Here is a 23758-nt window from a genome sequence, read left to right as displayed (position 1 = left end):
GATGCTTATTCTAACTTCATTTACATCATAACAAACAAGTTACGATAGTTTTCAGGGTCCTTTGCCAAATTCTATTTTCCTGTTGTGCGGTAGAAATTAACTTTAATCTTTCTGGTTACAGTCGCTCTATATACGAAATGGATTTTGGACCAGTATTTATTTGATTAGGGAAATACACAATTCTACCAACAATGGACAACGGACAATGCAAAATGGCTGCCTCCCCAAACGACTGTACTGGAATCTGTACCAACAGTATTCTTACATTAGACAGTTTACCAGATGAAATCCTATTAACCATTCTTAGTTTTCTACCTATCAGTGACGCATTAACACTGACTTCACTGGGGCCTGGATGTCACCTTGGCAGGTTAGCCAATGACCCTTCGCTTTTCAGGTTGGTTTCTTATTTTTCTTCTGAATCGGAATACATGGGGTTGTTATACCTTGACCGAAAATCCCAGTATAACTACTTGTTGGTTTTAAGACACTGGACACCTTTGGTAATATTGTCAAAGACCAGTCTTCTCAACAGACTGCTTCTCACTCGGTGTATCTCAACATGCACAGAGTATAACAAACCTGTGAAAATTTGAACTCAATTGGTCGACGAAGTTGCAAGATTATAGTGGGGAAAAAACACCACTGTCACACGAACTTATGTGCTTTCAGATGCTTGATTTCGGGACCTCAAAATCTAATTCTGAGGTCTCAAAATCAAATTCGTGGGAAAAACTACGTAACTTCAGAGGAAGCCGTTTCGCACAATGTTTTATACTATATATCAACAACTCTCCATTGGTAAGTTTTTATAACAATTATTTTAAGAAATTACCAACAGTGTCCAGTGCCTTTAAACATTATCAGTGTCATTATTTGACTCCACAAATAAGTGTCCTAATCTAAGCTGCCAACCCTTTTGCTTGAACGCTCTTTGTACCCAACTTTACCATATTAGACAAGTCTTTTTACTTGGTGTATCTCAACATATGCATAAAAAAACAAACCTGTGATTTGTTTTGCCCAGGTGGTCGTCAAAACTGCGAGATAATAATGCAAGAAAAAACCACATTGTCACATCTTTCAGATGCTTGATTTCGAGACCTCAAATTATAAATCTGAGGTCTCGAAATCAAATTCGCGGACTGAGTTACTTCTTTCTCGAAAAACTACGTCACTTCAGAGGGATCGAGCCGTTTCTCACACTGTTTTATAATATCAACCTCTCCCAATTCGTTACCAAATAAGGTTTTATGATAATAATTATTTTGAGTTATTACCTATAGTGTCCACTGCCTTTAAATTAATACAATCACTAATTTTGCCATACGAAATATGTTTTGAATATTTTGTGCAAACTTTGTTATTCATTGTCAGACAGCCTTCACAGTTGGTGTATCTCAATATATGCATAAAATAACAAACCTGTAAAAATTTGAGCTCAATCGGTCATCGAAGTTGCGAGAGATAACAATGAAAGAAAAAAAAAACCTTGTCACACGAAGTTGTGTGCGTTTAGATGGTTGATTTCAAGACCTCAAGTTCTAAATCTGAGGTCTCGAAATCAATTCTTGGAAAACTACTTCTTTCTCGAAAACTGTGGCGCTTCAGAGGGAGCCGTTTCTCACAATGTTTTATACCATCAATCTCTCCCTATTACTCGTTACCAAGAAAAGTTTTATGCCAATAATTATTTCGAGTAATTACCAAGTGTCCACTGCCTTTAACGTACTAAATCATAACGCAAAACTACCAAGTAATTAAAAGTCCATTGGGGAATGCATGCAGACCAGAGAGTGGAGAAAATTACGACTTCACTCTTAATTTCAGACTTGATTTTGTTTGGTCTGATATTACTTTTGTGTTCCGTCTTCGCTGCGCAAATTAGCATAATCAACAAAATTCTGCAGATATTATTCTCACAAAAATCTAAGACTATACAAAATGTGGTTTTCAAGACAAAACCACGGCCACTATACCCTTTTTGCTAAACTATTATTTGTTCGTGTACCTTTCTTTTCCGGTGATTTTTGTTTCTTGAAGACCACCCGATTTTCCTCCCTGCATGGTTTATCAAGATGCATATAACCGCAAGAAACGCTGAATTAGTGTCGCATGAAGTTTAAATGTTTTCCTAGTGCGTTTACATGTAAACGCACTAGGAAAACATTTAAGTTTAGAAGAGCTGTATGAAAGATAACATTTTTTTCTTCTCTTCTCTATAACAGAAGTTTAAACTTAAGCAAATGCTACTATCTTACAAGACGTATTCTAGAGGAAATACTCTTGAACTGGAGGAACACCATTCAATCTTTAGACATATCCAACTGTTACTGGCTAACGAAAGAAGATCTATCGTCTCTCGACTTTCGATTACCAAACCTTGTGCATCTTGGCATTAGCAACACGGCTGTTGAATTTGAAACATTACATCGTATCCTTCACTACAGTAGCTCACTCCGTCGGCTGTCTTACAGTCAAAATGCCGGCATCAATGGTAGTATCAGCCAATCAGCTGCTAGAACGTTGAATCAACTTCAAGAGTTGCATATATTATGTAGCCCCAAGAAGTGCATCAACGAGATACCATTTGCAGAATATTGTCAAAACCTTACTGCATTTAGTATAAATGCGGCCTATCGGGAAACTTGCATGGAGGAGTGCATGTGTACGAAGCCTTTAAATGACGTCGTTTCATTCCAAAATCTGATCCATTTTAAGATTGGACGAAGGGTTCTTGGCAGTCACAGAAGCATGAATTTAAACGCTGTGGAGTATTCACCCAATCAACAAACTGTGCTGTTAGCAGACGGCTGTTTTAAGCTGCCCATCAGTGAGGTGAAAGATGGCGGATCACCTTGTCTGACATCCTTACAGATGACTATTGTGCCAGATCTCAAGACAATAGAGTTTAATTGTCTTAAGTATTTGAACATTGCTGGGAATATGAATTTTACAGACTTAAATGCAGTGGCTGAAAACTGCCGACATTTGGAAACATTGAATATTAGTTTCTGCACCGATGTCTTGAAAACGGTAGGCCTTATTTGTTTGCGAAACTTTGTTAAATTGTCTCCAACCAAATGTTGACTGATGACGTTAGTTAAAAAAAGTAGATACGAAAACGTTCGCACATGCCACAGACAATTAGCACAAAAACACATACAAGTTACAACATGATGGACGTGAAGAGATAATGGCGGGATCTCGACAAATATTTATTTTTAGATTTGAAGTCATATACCACTTTCATTAGCTGAATAATGTTTTGTTCAGTACAAAAAAAATGCGAGTATAACTTTCTCAAATCTATAAAAGTAGATATTATAAAGCTTTTAAAAATCTTCATTTTGTGGTAAAATCGGCAAAATATCAGACCACATCATTTACTGGGTGTATTACAACATGGAGCAATGATTACAATGGTCATTTGTGTGACTTTCTTTCAAATATCTCACCAAATCGACTGTACTGTTGTATTTTTATTTTTAGGTCAAGAACGGAGATATGTGGACGGACCTGTCTGCTTTCCACGTCTTTATACATGCCAAGACACCACTTAAATACCTCAATATAAGTGGAATGCACCCTCATCTTCAAGAAAATCAACTTTGTCAGATGCTGGCACTGCTACCTGGTACACTCATATATTACTTTTGTCTAATAAACGACCTACATAAAGTCATGACGGAAACAGGGATAAGCTTCTTCATAAGTGGACAGTTTTCTTAAATGCTGTATCGCAACTTGGATACCATTTAGAAGTGAATCATTTGGTAGTTTATTGTCCAAGGCCCACATTTCGTGTATCACAACTTATATATAAAATAACAAGCCTGTGAAAATTTAGGCTCAATCGGTCATCGAAGTCCGGAGAAAATAACGGGAAAACCCATCCCTGTTTTCGCGCGTTTCGCCGTGTCATGGCATGTGTTTACTATAAATCCGTAATTCTCGTTGTCGAGAATTGATATTGTTTTAATGTTTTCTCAAAAAGTAAAGCATTTCTTGGAATAATATTTCAAGAGAAGTCTTTTATCACTACCTTCTGTAAACCCTGTAAGTTATTTGTAAATCTGAGATTTTTTTTTCTGTTCCGAAAGTGTATAATGGCTTTAAATTGCACAGAGCACCTAACACCTAATTGTCCAGGGGCCCTTAAAAGAGACCGGACCCCACGCCGTAATGATATGACTAACCATGTCCCCCATCACTAGAGCCCGATTGACTTCCAATACATGCGCACTTTGACCTTGACTCTGTGCAAGAGTATATAGCTTAGGGATTACAAGTCCCTTCTCTGCCACTATCGTAGTAATCCCACTATCGTGACATATCAAGATAAAAATATCAATGCATCAATGCCACAAACCGTGACTAAGCCAATACAAACTCCCTCATATCATCCATACTGCCGATGCTCATTCTTAGTTGTTAAACCAACAACCTGGGTCCAATTTCATGGCTCTGCTTACCGTAAGCACAGAATCGGCGCTTACGGAAGCAGGGAATTCTGTGCTTACGGCAAGCGTATTTCACGGGTTAGCGGCGAATTTTGGCTTCTGCGCGCGCGCGTACTCCACGTACTAGGCATTCTACGCTTACATGGCTATTTAGCGCAGAAATTCGGCGCTTGCACGTAAGCTCGGGGAATCGTGATCGTAAGCGCAGAATTTGGCGGTAAGCAGAGCTATGAAATTGGGCCCTGCTGTTTATGAGGTTCAACTTACGCCGCTGCTACAACAAATTCGCTTATTTGCTAAGCATTAAAACAGTAGACCATAAGTTAGAACTAAGTAATTGCAAGGCATTAATCGATTTGTCGTGTCCATATTTTGTGCTAACCATTGTATTTCACCAGTTTTTATCAAATTTAGGCAAAAATAATTTGAATTCTGGTTCAGTCCAGACTGCACCATCTCTTTGACCTTATAAAAACAATTCATTTTAGGGCGTTTTAAAACCAAAAATACTATAAGCATAAATTGTGTTGACATATTCACACAAGATTCACAGGTTGTTTGTGCTAGTTATTGTTCCTATTACCTATTATGGTAGGTTTAGTGAGTGTATCAATGCCTGTATGTGGTCTACCAGAGAGGCAACATCTACTACCAACAGCTAAGCCGACATGTAGCCACCAGCAAGGCACAAGCAAATCTAGTACTTCGAACTCTTCCAATCTTAACAAGTAAGTTCATTGTACATTGGCCTTCACAAAATAAATGTGAAACTAATGGCTCATCATCAGCTATACACAAAATCTCAACATTATACTTGATAACTTGTGAGGTTTGCCCACAAGATGGCAATTTCCATCAGCATGTCAGTGTCTCAAAATTGCTTTCCCATGTCCTGATAAACCTACACAAATTGTGGTATCTTACTTTAAGTAAAGTATTGTCTTTATTCTCAGTATGTGGGGATAATATCAGATAAAAATGGAAGCAAATTGTAATGATCTTGAAATCTCATGATTGATTGTCTTTCTATGTATCAGGTGTTCTAGATGCTCAAGAGTCCAGGGATCTCAGTGGATCGAGACAAACAAGGTAGAAGTCAATTAACTCTTTAATTGCATCCCAGCAACTCCAATCACTTATATTGGATTCACTCTCACAAAGTCAGTTCATGTACTCTATACACATTTGAACCCTAAATCAAATACTTCATACCACCACATTTTCCTTTTACTGTAAACTGCCTTTATTTAAAATGGATGGCAGAGCATTACCTTTGAGCGTTTTAATACAACTAAATCGCCTGTAATGAAAGACACTATAGGAACTAAATCGCCTGTAATGAAAGACACTATAGGAACTGTTTTATACAACTAAATCGCCTGTAATGAAAGACACTATAGGAACTGTTTTATACAACTAAATCGCCTGTAATGAAAGACACTATAGGAACTAAATCGCATGTAATGAAAGACACTACAGGAACTGTTTTATACAACTAAATCGCCTGTAATGAAAGACACTATAGGAACTGTTTTATACAACTAAATCGCCTGTAATGAAAGACACTATAGGAACTAAATCGCCTGTAATGAAAGACACTATAGGAACTGTTTTATACAACTAAATCGCCTGTAATGAAAGACACTATAAGAACTGTTTTAGATGTACATACATGTGCATTCAACAATTTACACAAAGCTTTTGTTACTTGAACACATTGTTTTTGCATACAACAATTTATATACAAGAGACATCATTATTTTTAAACTTATAACATTGATGTTTTTCATCCTAACGAAAAAGCTGGATGAGCTAAACAGCTGTGTTGTCTGCAGCAGTGACTTGTCAAGTCTCGTCATTGGTTGTAGAAAGATTCAGTCTTTTGAACTCATTAAGACTGGTTTCGTCTCCGTCTTGAGTCCTCCGGCAGCACCGGCAGATGAAGATGCCATACAATGGTTGGTCATGAAAACAAAGATAATACTTTTTTGCTCTTGTTTAAAACAAAATATAATTTCACAGCTAACCTTCAAAAATGTTCAGCTTTGACTCAATCCATGGATGGATGCATCACCTTTTTATCAACATAAACCGCATGGGAAAAACAAATGCCCTCTGACGGCCTCACTGCTCAAGATCAATGAAGTGAGTTTTGTGTGATGCAGTATTGAACTTCTTTACTTGTGTATGATGAAATCAAAGACACAAGTGAGGCTCCAGGAAGGTCAAGTTGAAGTTTGAGAACTAGCCTCGTCCAGACTCGACACAAGTGGAGGCTTATTATTTTCATAACACCAGTTGTTACTAAACATCTTCAACTATAGAAACATGTTTGACAATCAATTACCAATGATTGTTAAACATGCATGTCTATTGTTATGTTACTATAGTGGTGATGTAATGGAGCCAGAAGACAGCCTACTTTGCATCTCTCTATGGCATTATCTTCAATCTTTAGTACTAGCTGGAATCCCAAGTATCCTCCATGGATACAGCCTTATATCCATCACTAAGGGATGCACAATGCTCACATCATTGTCTCTATCTCACCTTGGACCATATCCATATGATCAGTGTTTCTTCATTCAGAATCTGTGTCAGGCAATGACATATGCAAAACAGCTACGAGATTTTAGGTAAGCATAAACTTGTTTCAACTTTGCTGATTAATTTGTAGATCCCACTAACTACCTAAGTACTGACCACAGCCGACTGTAAATAGCTTCTCTTCAGTTGATATTATCTCAGTGTTTTATCACAGGTTAATGTGATCTACTATTGAAGTTGCTCTTGAACAAATTCAACTTTGTTTATACTTGCACTAACAATACATTACAATCTACCCAAATGTGTATAATGTTTACTGTGGCTTGTATTATTCCACTACCCTTTCAAGTTTCAACACACAAGCATCCCAAGTGATACAAGATCAATATTGCTTGCAGGTTTGAGCAGCCTAAGATTGTAGACATGAAGTGTCTCCTACAGAGTTTGAAATGCTGCGCGAGGCTAACAAGGTTTTGCCTCATAACGCAAACTGGAAAGTAAGATATTGTTAAATAATTATAATAATAAACACACTGATTATAGTGACAGAAACTGGGCGGTTCGGTTGGCGTAGTTGTATCTTTCAGTGCCTTCCACCCCTGAATTGGGTTTTCAGTCCCTACCTGAGTGCATTAGGGTTAAAACTGAGATAACTTTTTATGGGATTCTTGGCTACAAAGATAAAGGTGCTTTTCCTTGGCTTCACAACCAGAATAAGTCAATAAAAAAAAAACCATATTTTTCACAAAAAGATAAATTGCGATATAAGAATAAAACTGATGTGGCAGCTTTTACATGTCAGTACATATATCTATTCGCTAGAGTATCAAGTAAATATTCTAAATACACCAGTCAGCAAGGATACATTGTGTAACACAAACGCTAATAATGCGCTGGGAACTTCAAAACCAAGTGCACACCACCTCCAGCTGAACTTAACAGGTGGCTATCATACAAATTGATTAACATCAACTATATCTTATAGAACAATGAACCTTTACACTGCAATCAGATTAAATCAATAATTGATAAAGGCTGAATGAATAGGAAGGTCAATGACAAAGACTGAACAACTAATGGTTTGACTTTTCCTAGGATCAAAGAAGTGGATGAGTTAGTAGCTGTTATGGAGCACTGCTGTAATCTCATGGTGTTACAAGTTATAAGTAGTATATACTTTGGCACCTGTCTCAACTGGCAAAAAGCCATAATGGATAAGTAAGTACTTGTATCTTGCATCAACATCCGTTTGTCATATTTTTTTGTAAACCCCCTGGTTAAAGGCAGTGGACACTATTGGTAATTACTCAAAATATTTATTGGCATAAAACCTTACTCGGTAACGAGTAATGGGGAGAGGTTGATAGTACAAAACATTGTGAGAAACAGCTCCCTCTGAAGTGCCATAGTTTTAGAGAAAGACGTAACTTTCCACGAATTTGATTTCGAGACCTCAGATTTAGAACTTGAGGTCTCGAAATCAACCATCTAAACGCACACAACTTCGTGTGACAAGGGTGTTTATTTCTTTCATTATTATCTCGCAAGTTCGATGACCAATTGAGCTCAAATTTTCACAGGTTTGTTATTTTATGCTTATGTTGAGCTACACCAACTGTGAAGGCTAGTCTTTAACAATTACCAATAGTGTCCAAAACAGAACAGTCATCTTTTTTTTTAACCAAACAATTATAATTTTTACACTTATTCAAAAGACTCTTCTCACTGATGTCCCATTTCTGTAGCAACATGTAAGGTATGCCATGCTGGCATACTGTGGTCATGTATCATACCCACTACCCAGAGTTTGTACCCATGTTTGCACAGTTCTAGTTCCGGCGCGCAATAAAATAGTGACGTCCCATAAGAAGGGTCTATTGTTCTAGAAAATGTGCACTCTTTCTCTGGAGAAGACTCGTAACTTGTCGTTTGGTTGTTGATGTGTACACAAGGGTTCCCATTTAGTGGGCCTGTGTGCCTGTACGGGCTTCCCTTTTGCACCAATGTCATTTTTTATGTATTTGTAAAACGAAGGTAATAAAAATAAAAACTCTTAAGAATATAAAAGCCAATATGACAGAAAGTTTCCACACAGCCTGGGTTTCCTTATTAAAGATTTGTGCAAAATAGCAGATTGAAGAAGGCTCAAATAGCAGATTGAAGAAGGCTCAAATAGCAGATTGAAGAAGGCTCAAATAGCAGATTGAAGAAGGCTCAAATAGCAGATTGAAGAAGGCTCAAATAGCAGATTGAAGAAGGCTCAAATAGCAGATTAAAGAAGGCTCAAATAGCAGATTGAAGAAGGCTCAAATAGCAGATTGAAGAAGGCTCAAATAGCAGATTGAAGAAGGCTCAAATAGCAGATTGAAGAAGGCTCAAATAGCAGATTAAAGAAGGCTCAAATAGCAGATTGAAGAAGGCTCAAATAGCAGATTAAAGAAGGCTCAAATAGCAGATTGAAGAAGGCTCAAATAGCAGATTGAAGAAGGCTCAAATATTTGCTGTTGTGTTTGTGTGCAAGTATAGTTTCCTCTGTCAAACAACTGAAAAAATTACAAATGGTTTACAACAGAAAAGAAAAGGGTATATTTTTGTCAGGACAAAAGACACAAATTTCCATTTCCAAGTGTTCAACTCTCTTGTGTGCCTTCCTTATATAAAGTTTTGTATTTCTCTTCCATCTCGATTAATTGCTAAATCTGAATGACAAGCCGCCATTCTTATTCCGTCCAGATATTCAGCATGCAGGCCAGCCCTACATGTCATGCTTGCTAGCTATAAGAAGACTGCAGCATCAGACTGGAGGGATGTATACAATAAGATCCCTTTCATTCATCTAGAGGAGTTCACATTATTCCAGACTCGGGTTGCCACTAGTCCACCATCATGGCAGATCAGAAACCAGACTCAGGAAGTGCACACAGTTTCAGATAAATGACCAAAGTAACTTTGTAATTGTCACTTCAGCTCTGTTTACTTTTACAGTATTGAAATAGTGATAAGAAGTGTGTAACAATGAGTAATCATGCACAAAATGTCATTGACTGGTATCATTTTACCGATACTGTTAGTCCACAAGACTGTTAGTCCACAAGACTGTGTTCAACTATAGTTTGGATCTGTTAGTCCACAAGACAAATGACAAACCAGTAATATGGCACCTCTGAAAAAAACATCTAATCATTTCACTTTCTTGTTTCTCACAATACAATTATAAAGTTGAACCTCCCTTTGTTTTGGTATACTATAGTAACAAAAATGTTTATCTATCAAAAGTTACAACTTTTTGTTTTCCATACTTTTATGTCAACAATTTAATTTAAAAACCATGCTCGTGAATTATGATCAATTGCAGTTGTGAGGTCCAACAAAGTAAACCATTTGGATATGACACCTACCATCAAATCATATTGAACTGAAAAGGCTTGTGCTTTTTACGAACGAGTTCCGGATGGAACTGTGAGTTGTAGTGTCCTGGCTTATCTTCTATATCTTCTTTAGGTCCCGATCTCTCTGTTTGAGCTATCTTCTGACCAGACAGTAATCGACTTGTTTTTAATCTTTCTGCTGCTTCACGTTTAAGTCTCTCTGCTCGTAGCTGCTGTATATTTGGTCCCTGGTAATCTTTCTCTTTGCACTTTACTTTGTCCCCTTTGTAATGACTACATTTCTTGTTATCATCGGTCATGTCATGATGTAGGCCTCTTTCCCTCCTTCTGCTTGATTCTTTTTTGTCTGTTTTGCTCTTGTGTTTATGTCGACTCTTATGTGTATGCTTGTGGTGTTTCCTCTTCTTGTCATCTGAACTTGGATGATTTTTTCCTGTTTTACAAAACAACAGGAGTTATACAAAGAGTTAGTTCAGGTATTTGTAACATTGTTTGTTTGCTGTGACAAATGAAACATAAAAAAGCAGTGGCAAAAGAATTGTTTTTAAGAAATGTATTATTTGAGTATTTTACGAAGGTGCGATTCCAAAGGAGACTTGATCCATATAATATCATTTCTAGTCTCCTATAATGTCTAACTTGGTGCTATGATTGAGGAAAGTAAAGTAGTTTTGTTTTAACTTCATACCGTCTTTGAACTCTACTGTGTACTATATGTATATCAAATAAAAACGCAACACTCATACTGTACATGTATGCCTTCAGCAAAATTGTTCTAATTGTTCTACCTGATAACACATTTTTGACAAGTTTGTTCATTTAACCTGTCGCAGACCATTGGTATTTGACAAAATGAGACAATACTAAGGCATCTCAAAGCATTAAACATAATTTATCCTCTCTGAAGTATCGCATTTTCTAGGAAATTCTTTGAATACCTAAAAATATAACAGGTAGAACAGGTATACCTGTTTGGGATGTTATACCTTCCATGTTCTCAAAATCTAATTCTGAGGTCTCAAAATCAAAATTCAAATATTTTTGTGGAAAACTACTTATTTTTCGAAAACTACGTTACTTCAGAGGGAGGCGTATCTCGCAATGTTTTATGCTGTCATCAGCTCTTCATTGCTTGTTACCAAGTTACTTTTTATGCTAACAATTAATTGATTAGTTACCAACAGACCGTATTGAATAACCCTTTTTGCTAGGAAAAGTCGCCATCTTGTAGGGCAAACTGTATGCGCATACGAATGCGTACATCATCGAAGCACGCAGCATGCAACATTCCCAGTTTGATTTCTACGGTACATGCACGCACAAACACGCACGCACACACACAGACGCCATCTTGTAGGTCAGATATTTGAGCCGCGTGACGTCATATTAAATACAGTCTATAGTGTCTTTACAGTGTACCTTTAATGTTCATTCATAAATACCTAAGACAGTTTATCCATTCTGATTGGTCGAGAGGGCATCACGAGGGGTTGTTTGAGCGGATGATACAACACCAGTAAAAAGTGTTATAACATGGGCGTGACACACGCGCTTGCACCTGCGCTTATAAGACAGTTTCTTCATTCCTATTGGTCGAGAGCAACGCATGAAACAGTTGTGCTACATCACGCGATACACGCGACGCGCACATCATCTCCTTATAAGGAGTTGTTTACCCGAGGGCCTGGCATTTCATAGCTGGAGGGGTGTTGTGCTTATGAAAAAAATCATTTAACAATTATAATTTTTGCATTTATTTTACCTTTTGACCGAGAAGTGTTGATGTTTTTTGACCGAAAAGGTATTTATGAATGGGAATCAAAGTGTGTTGAATCGGTTTTCAACTAGTAGTTTAAACCCACCGAGGCCTGGTTTTTGATAATTTACCTCGACTTTGTCTAGGTAAAATTATCAAGTGGAAACCTCTTCACCACACATTGATTCCCTTATTATAATACATTATAACAATACAGCCATTACAACATTCTACCGTTTCTTTGAAGCAAAGTTGTAACTGATTGACCCAATACTCGTTGGAGGTCTTAATCTCTTTATGATTGATGGGGTTTGTAGAAGACTTACTCTTAGTACTGTGTCTACCCGTTGTACTACAGTATGACAGAATGCCACCAGGAGACACAACCCTCTTCACATCCACTGTCTTTTCTGGCGTGATGGTGGGCCTTTCTTTTACCCCAAGATATCTGTCCATTTCCATCATAGGGTCCAGACTGCCCTTCCTTTTAACATCAGTGCAACTAAAAGTAAAACAAAAATTATTTAAATAATTCCTCAATGGTAACATTAATTTGATGGGTATGATACTTTGCCATCCCATGTCATTTTATGTTGGACTCATTGGTGAACTTGGATTCATTGGTAAAAAGCAAATACATGTATGCAGATTCTTGGCGTAAGTCAAGTGTATTAAAACAAAGTAGTCTTGGCAGCAGACTGTCCATATGACCGTGTGACAAAGTAAAGATATGATACACCTTATTATATCAATGAGGAAACAATTTTGGTGAATCGCAACATGGTGCGCCCTCAAAGGGTTACCCCCCCCCCCAAAAGAAAAAAAAACCCAAACATTTTCTCAGAAAGAATCAACTTAACAAAATAGAATGCATTACTCAAGAATGCAGTGCAGTTTGGGACCTTTGACAATACCACTTAAAACTTGAAACACACTCAGCAGCTTCACAAAAATACAATCTTGTACCATAAACACTGAATACAACTTTTCTGCTTTACAAATAACCTCAGGCTTCAACTGTGGGTCATGAGGCAGGCACTGTGTGATGAGGACCTTTTACCCATGATACACAATAATAATAAGAATATTAATAACAATAATGATAGTGGCTTCTTATAAAGCGTGCATCCATAACTCAAGACTGATTTATTGGGAACGCCGAGTAAATCAGTCTGCCATCACTTAATTGTAGCAATTGATTGTACTTTTGTTGTAAAGTTGTTGAGGGAACCTGACAAAACCTAGTTTTCCAACCCAAACAATGGTACTGGTGCTTGACCAGTTAGATATTAACTAAGAAAAGCAAGTGTTTGAACGTGATTATAAGAACATGTGTACGTCTTCTCAATGAGCAAGTTGTCAGATATTTTGTAAAGTTCACTCTTGAAAATCATTGGATTTCCCCAAAACATGTAACAAAATAAAGCAACATGGCAAGCTCGGAGTGTAACGATGCATGTATTTAGGGACACTAATGCACACTCCATGAGCACTGTGCATGACACAAAAACAAAGCCACAAGCACAAAAATATAGACACCAAAGCACAAACAAAAACCGTGCATTTGTAGCAAAACAGGAAATGACCACATCGAATTGCTGTGTCTAATCTTTTTGTATTTGGAATCAGACCCGGGTCTGATTCACCTTTCTGGATCTAGTGTTAACAGTGTCTTCGTATTAATATTGCACCTACATGTATTTAGGCTAGTTATGTCAAATAGAACAATACTACAATACAAAGTGTTCAAATCTGAAGACCCTGGCTTATAGTCTAATACAATCATGTTCACATACAAACCTCTGTTCCAAATTATCTTTCTCTGAGCCTCGGTTTGGTGGTTTGAAATACCAAGGCTTTGTAGTCTGTGCTTCAGTTGAACTTTGACCTAGGTAGGTTAGTAGACCTATACTTTTCTCATATTTTTCCTGAGCTGCTTTGACCTCCTGTTCATGCTCTTTGTTCTTTTCTCCCTGAGGCTGGAGGGACAATGGTTCCAAGAATAAATTAGAAAGTTACTTTCAGTGAAAGCAGACAATGAAGACCTCTTCTAGAGAACGCCTGAGTTTCTAAGACAATCAACCAGATACTGAGCTACCACAACCAGTTTGATTGCCCAAAAATGTTCCATCAGCTCCCTTACATTATCCACTTTCTCTGTTGTTACCCATTGCAATGGTATTCCACTTGCATTGGTGCTCAAACTTAGGTTGACACCTGATATTTAAACACTGATATCATTGTCACACTTTGCAGTGTTGTACCGCAAAATACTCCAGTCTAACAAATACTTTGCTCCAAAGACTTTTACACATTATGGTGCTACATTGTTACTCAACTTATTGTGCGCTTGATGTTATTGTAACGTTGATGGCTGTGCTTGGGTCCTTTGGTTCCTCATGTATGTGCGGAGTAGTATAGAAAGTAGTATTCATCGGGGGGGCTTGAAGTTGAAGTTGAAGTTGAAGTTCACAACAGACAAATGACAAGTTGAGCTCAAGTAAATTGATGTCTCTTAACGTAACTATTTTAATAATAGAGGACCAGATTTAGACTATTGAGTCACACTAATTGCAAAAGTTTGTTTTATTGCTGATTAATGTTTATTGGGTGGTTATTGATGACATATCCAAAATCGGACAAGAGTTTCAAGCCAGAAGTGACCAAATTTGCATATTTGAATTAGAAGGTAATTAGCAATCTTTAAGGTCAATTATCATTTTATGGACAACGTTTGTGTTAGAGCAATCTTTAAGGTCAGAGCAATCTTTAAGGTCAATTATCATTTTATGGACAACGTTTGTGTTAGAGGTGAATAGAAACCTGACCCTGGGAATCTAAAAAAAACATATTTGCATACTGGATTGACCCTTTCCAAATAACTAGGTCAAAGGTCAAAGGGTTAAACATGCGTTTAATTGGTTTTCTCCACTCAAATGCATTGTACAAGGTACCATGACAGTGTAATAAATAATTAATGAACTCTTTGGGTTGACTGATTCCACCCTGTCCCATATGACCTATACAGTTAAATGAGGCATCAAAAAGGGAGGCACAAGTTGGGAGGAATGGGGGGGGGCAACATCTAAAAAGGTACCAGCTGGAGAGGCAACAATGAGGAGGCAACATAAGCGGAGGCAACAACAACATGGAGGCAACAACAGGGAGGCAACAACAGTCGGGCAACAACTAGGGAGGCACGGGTTGGGAGGTAACAACGGGAGGCACCAGAGGGGGAGGCAACACCTGAGGAGGTACCAACTGGGAAGGCAACATGGGGGAGAACAGGTCGAAAGGCAACATCAGGGGAGGCAACAACAAAGGGGCAAAGCAGGGGAGGCAAAAATAGGGGAGACATCAACAGGGTATTAGGCAACGGGAAGCAACAACAGGGGAGACAATTAGAGGAGGCAAAAATAGGGGAGGCAACAACAGGGGAGACAATTAGGGGAGGCAACAACAAGGGAGGCTACAGCAGGAGAGACAACAACAGGCAAGGCAACATCAGAGGAGGCAACATCAGGGGAGGCACTGGGGTGAGAGGCAAACATTGGGGAGGCAACAACTTAGGACCAAATAACTGGGGAGGCAACGACCGGGTAGGCAACACCGAGGGGGGAGGGCAAGAGAAGGGGGGACAACACAATAACGGCGGAGGAAACAACAGGGTAGGCAACAATGGTTGAGGCAACCGGGAAGGCAACAACCGGGGAGGCAAGAGCGTGGTGTAAGCACACATGAACAGCGGGATGGGTGAGGCACACACAACCGACAAAGTTGCTGCTGACGATGCCTGACTCAGATAGAAACAGAGATGAAGAAGCCGAGTAGCTATGACAGAGCAACAAACAAATCAGTGACAGAACAATGAAGTGAGGTATAGCAGAGACGGCAATCACTATTGAGTGCCTAGAGTAGATATGGATTTCAAGTACATGACTATCTCTATGGCATCAGACATTGCATCAGGTGTGTCTATCGTCTATGTACGGTGGCTGCTTTCTTCAACGTTTGCCATGGACACAGGGACAAACGTACCAACGGAGAACTATAACATACATCAGCATAATGAAACTATGTCAGGCCACCCCTATTGCAGTTTTTAAGAACACCTAAAAGAAACCACAATGATGTAGTCAATCTTCAGCCAGAGTCAGAATAAACCTTTATTTGCGTCCACTCGGCATGGTTGCAAACCCAACATTTGATGATTCAAGGTACCACTACTACAGGGTTAACTTGCAGACCAAAGTGTGCAATGACAATGTATCCACCCTGCTGGGTGTTCAAGGCAAAGTAAAAGAAGAAAAAACACCTTGACTTTTGACCTAGCTAGTTAGAGAGGTCATTTGAGTGAATTTTATTTCATTGATAGAGGTCAATTGGTACAGGGGGATTCATCCAACCCGAAGAATTCATTCATGGTACTTATTACACTGCAAAATGCATTTGCGTGTAGAAAACCATGTTTAACCCCTTGACCTTTGACCTAGTTATTTGGAAAGGGTCAATCGAGTATACAAATATGTTTTTCAGATTGTCAAGGTCAGGTCTCTATTCACCTCTAACACAAACCTTGTCCATAAAATGAATAGTTTGAGAGATAATTGACCTTAAAGATTGCTAATTACCACCTAATTTAAATATGCAAATTAGGGCACTTCTGGCTTGAAACTCTTGTCCGATTTTGGATATGTCATCAATAACCACCCAATAAACAAGAATCAACAATAAAACAAACTTTTGCAATTTGTGTGACTCAACATGAAAAAAATGTCTAAATCTGGTCCTCTATAAGAGCTCTCTGCTTGAGCTCTGCTCTGTTCTCAAGTCTAACCCCAAAATCCCTTATTTAGCTGTTCCGACCTACCGTCGGAACAGGTGTTGTTTTCGCTGAGATTTTTATTATTTTTATTATTATTATTATTCTTTGTTTCCGCCTAAAACCCCATAGCGTTTGTACAGCGTTTTTGTTCAGGCCCCTACTCCTAAAGTATGAGGATAAAATAGTTAAATCATATATCAAATTGAAGCTTAGAACATAAGCTTTACTCTAACAAAAAAGTGTAAAAATTCTTCATTAATTAATTTTTTAATTTGTAATTTTTGCATATTTAATTGGGAAATCTTTGTAGCACCATATCTCAAGAAGTAAACTGCCGTTTATTTAGACTTTTTGTAGTTAAACACTCCTTGGGGATTGGAGATTAATTTTGAAAAACCATGACCCCATGTCAACCTCTACTTCCGGGTCAACCGGAAGTGGCACCAAAACTCATTCAGCATTTTCTTCTTTTTTTCAATGATAGACTCCTTGGTCATTTTAGCTCATAATCCAAGCAAAAGAACACGGAACAGCTTTGTGTTTGTTCACAAACACCTAATGTCTAGTTTTTTACTATTTCCTTTACTTTATTCCCATCATTGTTATTAATCATCTTATAAATCAAAATATTATTAATTAGAAACCAACCGCGCACACGCTCGCGCTTAGCAATTTGCTCGCGCTTTGTAATTAGCTTGCACTTTGCGGTTGGTTCAGGATAGATGACTACATTATAAAACAGATGAACTTACTTTTGAAGAAGAGAGATCAGTAAAGAGATCAACATGCTTGTATATGTTAACTGAAGTATCTGTAGTTGTCTGTACTGCAAGACACTCTTCATCATGTGGTATGGAAGTTAACTGATGGCGAGCTTTGCTTCGTAACAAGGCTGTTCTTGCTTCCTGCTCCTAAAATTGTAATTAAGAAACTATTATAAGAAGCAATGAGAATGTTGTAATTTTGGGGGGTCTATTTTATATTATTATTATTATTATTATTATTATTATTATTATTATTTATTTGGCAATTCACATAAAAATACAAAAATACAAATGCACTAGAATGCACTAGAACTCTTTTGTGAATTTGTGGATTTGTTTAAGCCATACATGTGTCAAGTATCAATACGTAAATGTAAAAGTAACCTACAAGTAAGCTTGGGCGATATTGATTTATTTTAGTCACGATATATCGCCGACAATATATCTATTCTTTTGGTTTCACTCCAAACCTATGGGGTGCAAGATGTCTCAGCTAGGAAATACATCGCGATATTGCGATATTTAATTAATATCACGCTATATCGCGATATATCGCGATATATCGATATTTCGATTAAAACCAAATCGATCCAATATCGAAATCGTTTCCAAATTGGTATCGCGATATTCGATAATATCGTGATATCGCCCAAGCTTACCCACAAGGTTTCACTGCAGCTGACAATTCATAACACTTTCTCACAACCGTATGTGTTTTCATCACGCTGGTCAATATTGATGATTCTATTGCCATTGTTAAGTGTTTTCCTGTGCGTGAACACATTGGCTAATATAACTTACTGCAAGTGCTGCACGATTCTGACTCTCTTTTGCTTCTGCAGCTGCCTGGGCTTCATCTCGTTTCACTCGTTCAATGTTCTTATAGCTCCTTACATGCCAACTATAAATAAATAGAAATCAAAAACATTCCATTGGTTTAACAAATTCAATACAAATGTAACACTTTGCTGGATCTTAGATTCAAATTATGATGACTGACATGATTGGGTATCAAATAAAACAAAAACAAAAGTTTTACCAAGAAAGTATGCATATCAAAGAATGGGACACTCCCAATATAATTATGACCAAAGAAACAACTAGGCCAAAGTTGCAAATCCAAGAAGGCATGACTTTAAATGGGTTTTGTTCCTCTTTTTTCCAGCAACCAAGCATCCTAGTGGTAGTCTATGCATGCAAAAACATCAATTTCATAACTCATAAATATGAATATGTCAATATTTATGTTGTATGCCCCTTGGGCATCCACCATTAGCTCTATGGCATCCACCCTCCATAGTAGATAACAAATGTGTTGCACGGCAGTAGTTGTAGTACTGCCCTCCAAAAAAGTACAAGTTACATGAAGTTGCAAGTGGCTTTAGCAAAATGAGTAAAATTTAAAAAATGTATATTTCCCTAGTCCTTGCTGTATACTTTAATGTTCAATTGCAAAGAAATAAAATAAAACAATAAACTGTGAAAATAATTAATAATACAGTCATTTTCATTGGTCATAAACTTGTTCAAAAAATGTATGAGTTCGTAGTTGATACTGGAAAATTTGTTGTATTTCCTTAGTTCCTTCCACATTCATCCATACTTATTATTATATATATCCATGTTAACAAAATTGTTGTTGAAACCTCTGGGCCCAGGCCGTTGTAATCCGTTTTAAAAAAATGTTATGGATCTTTCCAAATGCTATGTACAACAGCAGATGTCAACATTTTGAAAAAAAGGATACAGCCAAACAGCGCGCTGCGCCCCCCTCTGAGCGCTGGGTCTATATTGTCATGATTGTTGTTGGGTCTGGTATCTCGCACTGTTTTTAATCAAATAAATACCTTGATGAGTTTACAGACTCTAATTGGACAAAACTTGGGCTGAAAAATATCAATTTTGATGAAAAAGCTGCACACGTATTTCCATAATTATGGTCCTGTTTACATTTAGCAGAGGTCACAGTTGACAGTAAAATGTAGCCATTGAACATGAAACGCTAAGCAAAAATCTCACATTTTGAGCGATTAGGCCTAACCATTTGTTTTTCATGAAATGGTATTTATTAATGGGAATGACAGAGTGAGGACCCGATCTTCACTGCGTGGTAATGTCTTGGTTGGTGGTTGGTTGCTGTACAGACCGTGCCTCCAGCTCGGTCCTGTAACAGACATAGAGGCAAGCCACCAACTTGGGCCAAATTTCATGGCTCTGATTACCGCACAATTCTGAGCTTACTATTTCTGAGCTAGCTGTGTAACTGTCATTGTAGAATGCCTAGTAGGCCTAATGGGGAGCCACAAGCCTAAATTCGTTGCTAACCCGCTTGACGTAAGCACAGAATTCCCTCCTAAGCACCGATTCTGTAATTACTGTAAAAGCAGAGCCATGGAGCCCAATTTCATAGAGCTGCTAAGCACAGAAATTGGCTTAGCATGATAATAACATTAATATTCTTTATCCCGATGCAAATTTAACATCTATTAAATCGTTTGCAGTACCCGCTGCTAAACATAGGATTCGAACTGCCTCTAGCTACCGGGCAATCTCGGTGGTCTAGTTGGTAAGACACTGCTCTAGAATTGCAAGGGTCGTGGGTTCGAATCCCACCGAGTAAAATGCCTGTGATTTTTTTCACAGGACTCGGGGGAAAGTACTGAGTATACAGTGCTACACACATCGGTGTATATGGGTAAAACCAAAAATTAATATTCTTTATCCCGATGCAAATTTAACATCTATTAAATCGTTTGCAGTACCCGCTGCTAAACATAGGATTCGAACTGCCTCTAGCTACCGGGCAATCTCGGTGGTCTAGTTGGTAAGACACTGCTCTAGAATTGCAAGGGTCGTGGGTTCGAATCCCACCGAGTAAAATGCCTGTGATTTTTTTCACAGGACTCGGGGGAAAGTACTGAGTATACAGTGCTACACACATCGGTGTATATGGGTAAAACCAAAAAAATTAATATTCTTTATCCCGATGCAAATTTAACATCTATTAAATCGTTTGCAGTACCCGCTGCTAAACATAGGATTCGAACTGCCTCTAGCTACCGGGCAATCTCGGTGGTCTAGTTGGTAAGACACTGCTCTAGAATTGCAAGGGTCGTGGGTTCGAATCCCACCGAGTAAAATGCCTGTGATTTTTTTCACAGGACTCGGGGGAAAGTACTGAGTATACAGTGCTACACACATCGGTGTATATGGGTAAAACCAAAAATTAATATTCTTTATCCCGATGCAAATTTAACATCTATTAAATCGTTTGCAGTACCCGCTGCTAAACATAGGATTCGAACTGCCTCTAGCTACCGGGCAATCTCGGTGGTCTAGTTGGTAAGACACTGCTCTAGAATTGCAAGGGTCGTGGGTTCGAATCCCACCGAGTAAAATGCCTGTGATTTTTTTCACAGGACTCGGGGGAAAGTACTGAGTATACAGTGCTACACACATCGGTGTATATGGGTAAAACCAAAAATTAATATTCTTTATCCCGATGCAAATTTAACATCTATTAAATCATTTGCAGTACCCGCTGCTAAACATAGGATTCGAACTGCCTCTAGCTACCGGGCAATCTCGGTGGTCTAGTTGGTAAGACACTGCTCTAGAATTGCAAGGGTCGTGGGTTCGAATCCCACCGAGTAAAATGCCTGTGATTTTTTTCACAGGACTCGGGGGAAAGTACTGAGTATACAGTGCTACACACATCGGTGTATATGGGTAAAACCAAAAATTAATATTCTTTATCCCGATGCAAATTTAACATCTATTAAATCGTTTGCAGTACCCGCTGCTAAACATAGGATTCGAACTGCCTCTAGCTACCGGGCAATCTCGGTGGTCTAGTTGGTAAGACACTGCTCTAGAATTGCAAGGGTCGTGGGTTCGAATCCCACCGAGTAAAATGCCTGTGATTTTTTTCACAGGACTCGGGGGAAAGTACTGAGTATACAGTGCTACACACATCGGTGTATATGGGTAAAACCAAAAATTAATATTCTTTATCCCGATGCAAATTTAACATCTATTAAATCGTTTGCAGTACCCGCTGCTAAACATAGGATTCGAACTGCCTCTAGCTACCGGGCAATCTCGGTGGTCTAGTTGGTAAGACACTGCTCTAGAATTGCAAGGGTCGTGGGTTCGAATCCCACCGAGTAAAATGCCTGTGATTTTTTTCACAGGACTCGGGGGAAAGTACTGAGTATACAGTGCTACACACATCGGTGTATATGGGTAAAACCAAAAATTAACATGATTACCAGCCAAAAACAGCTGAATATCAGTAAGAAGCAATATGCAACAAATGGAGAAAAAAAAATTATCAAGAAAGAAATTTCATGTTTTAAAGCAAATTTGTTGTGCTGAGCAGCTCTATGAAGTTGGGCCCTGCCGCACGGGTTTGTAACACCCCTCTCACAGAATGGTTTAGTCCGACTCGGCCGTTCGTCGATCTACATGTAGTAGGCTGCATATCACTTCTAGAAACTACATGTATAAGGCTCCCTGTGAGCCTTATAGGGGTCCAGTATTTTGGGCCTCCTTAACGCTTTAAGTTTTTCAAATCAGCGTTGATAGGTGAAAGTTTTACGACCGTTTGCCAGCAATAACTGAAGTTTCTTTTGTACTACACTACCAAAACTTTCCCCACATACTCAATATACATTCATAATGCTTGCATTTCCAGCTTTGTTGAGTGAAATTAAAAAACATCGTTAAAAAATGCAATTTTCTGCTCGGTACTCACTGTTGTTTTTTTTAATAATTTAATAAAAAGTGTGAATAATCATTGGCTTTCAAATCTGATTTTTATTTATTTGTTCCCCTTTCTTTCTCTTAAAATTTATAATAAAGCGTACAAATAAACAGTGATAATTGAATCAACAAGCTGATCGATTAAATATTAATATTAATAATAATATTGATCGGAGGGTTAAAAAAAAAATCTTAATTTTTTTTAGAAAATGATATAAGGCACATGGCTTCTTTAAGCCTCTGTATTTTTTTTCCAGAATGCTCAGCAAAAGATTCAGTCACATGATTTGATCATCGTGAATTGGGAATTAAAATAGTGTTTGATGAAACTTTTTCGGTGGGCAACATTATGACATATTTTTGTACCTTGTAGAAATGCCTAAAATACCAAACTTTTTGCATTTACAAGTGCAAATATCCAGTGGAGCCTTACGTGTTTCTAAGTTTTGGTCAAGGGAGAGGAGACTCTTTGCTTGGCAAATAAAACCACACAATTTTTATCTAGGGACTGTTTACATCGCGCACAGAGAGGTAAAAGATTTGCCACGATTTAAGGGACACGTCGAAAACAGGACCTCCTACGATACAGTGAATGGTGATCGAGTGACCAAAAGATAAAGCGTTGAGCATCATATTGAGAAGTCAAAAAACGTATGAAATTAGTGTTTGGTCGAAAATAAATAACAAATAGAAATATAATAATTGTTCAAATAACTTGGGTTGCGGTCCCTCCCAGTCCCAGCCCTCCCTCCCGCCCGTGCAAGCTTCCCTGTCTTGGGACCAAGTTGACGAGGGACCGAATTGACTTGGGACCGAGTTGACTTGGGACCGAGTTGACTGGGACCGAGTTGGCTTGGGACCGAGTTGACCGTACCCAATATTAATTTTATTATTATACCCCTATAAAAATAATAATAAAGTGTAAATAAAAAATAAGGCTCACGGGGGAGAGTACGGGGAGCCTTATTTTATAGTTTCTAGAAGTATGGTGATTGTACATATACATTAGAATTGACGTTGTTTTTAATTCAAGTCATTTTCAAACATCCATGATAAACTATTTAATTATAAACAAACCTTTTCTTTGGAAGAATATTCATGATCGGAGCTCCGCACTTGTGCTCCTTTTCACCAGCTGCATGCAATTTTGCAAAAACGTTTTCTGTTCCCCCTCCCTCTGATTGTTTTTGTCTTGGCGCCCTCATGAGTCAACTTCTAGCCAGTTTTCTATGCCCTTTCTGAAAAAAACA

The 23758-nt window shown here is 38.1% G+C and overlaps 2 protein-coding genes across 3 annotated transcripts; one reads left to right on the top strand and one right to left on the bottom strand.

Annotated features, from left to right (window-relative positions):
- Nucleotides 1-212: 212 nt before the first annotated feature.
- LOC117288914 lies at nucleotides 213-9972 on the top strand. The gene is made up of 10 exons (XM_033769787.1): nucleotides 213-397; nucleotides 2229-3036; nucleotides 3493-3637; nucleotides 5059-5191; nucleotides 5501-5552; nucleotides 6126-6421; nucleotides 6854-7099; nucleotides 7409-7507; nucleotides 8106-8228; nucleotides 9744-9972. The coding sequence occupies exons 1-10, from the start codon at nucleotides 213-215 to the stop codon at nucleotides 9946-9948; spliced, it is 2292 nt and encodes a 763-aa protein (XP_033625678.1). The 3' UTR covers nucleotides 9949-9972.
- On the bottom strand, nucleotides 8640-23679 carry LOC117289082 (leukocyte receptor cluster member 1 homolog). Of its 2 annotated transcripts, XM_033770028.1 has the most exons (7): nucleotides 23586-23679; nucleotides 18546-18645; nucleotides 17733-17891; nucleotides 13956-14134; nucleotides 12482-12657; nucleotides 10409-10832; nucleotides 8640-9553 (listed from the first exon to the last, which is right to left on the bottom strand). In XM_033770028.1, the coding sequence occupies exons 1-6, from the start codon at nucleotides 23606-23608 to the stop codon at nucleotides 10411-10413; spliced, it is 1059 nt and encodes a 352-aa protein (XP_033625919.1). In that variant the 5' UTR covers nucleotides 23609-23679; the 3' UTR covers nucleotides 8640-9553; nucleotides 10409-10410. The 2 variants fall into 2 exon arrangements, with proteins under 2 accessions (XP_033625919.1, XP_033625918.1); XM_033770027.1 differs by lacking the exon at nucleotides 8640-9553 and having other exon boundaries at nucleotides 9968-10832.
- Nucleotides 23680-23758: the final 79 nt, after the last annotated feature.

Source organism: Asterias rubens, chromosome 4 (genome assembly GCF_902459465.1).
Source record: "Asterias rubens chromosome 4, eAstRub1.3, whole genome shotgun sequence".
Taxonomy (NCBI): domain Eukaryota; kingdom Metazoa; phylum Echinodermata; class Asteroidea; order Forcipulatida; family Asteriidae; genus Asterias; species Asterias rubens.
The sequence above is the reverse complement of the archived record's forward strand: the minus strand, read 5'-3'. Positions and strand labels throughout refer to the sequence as shown.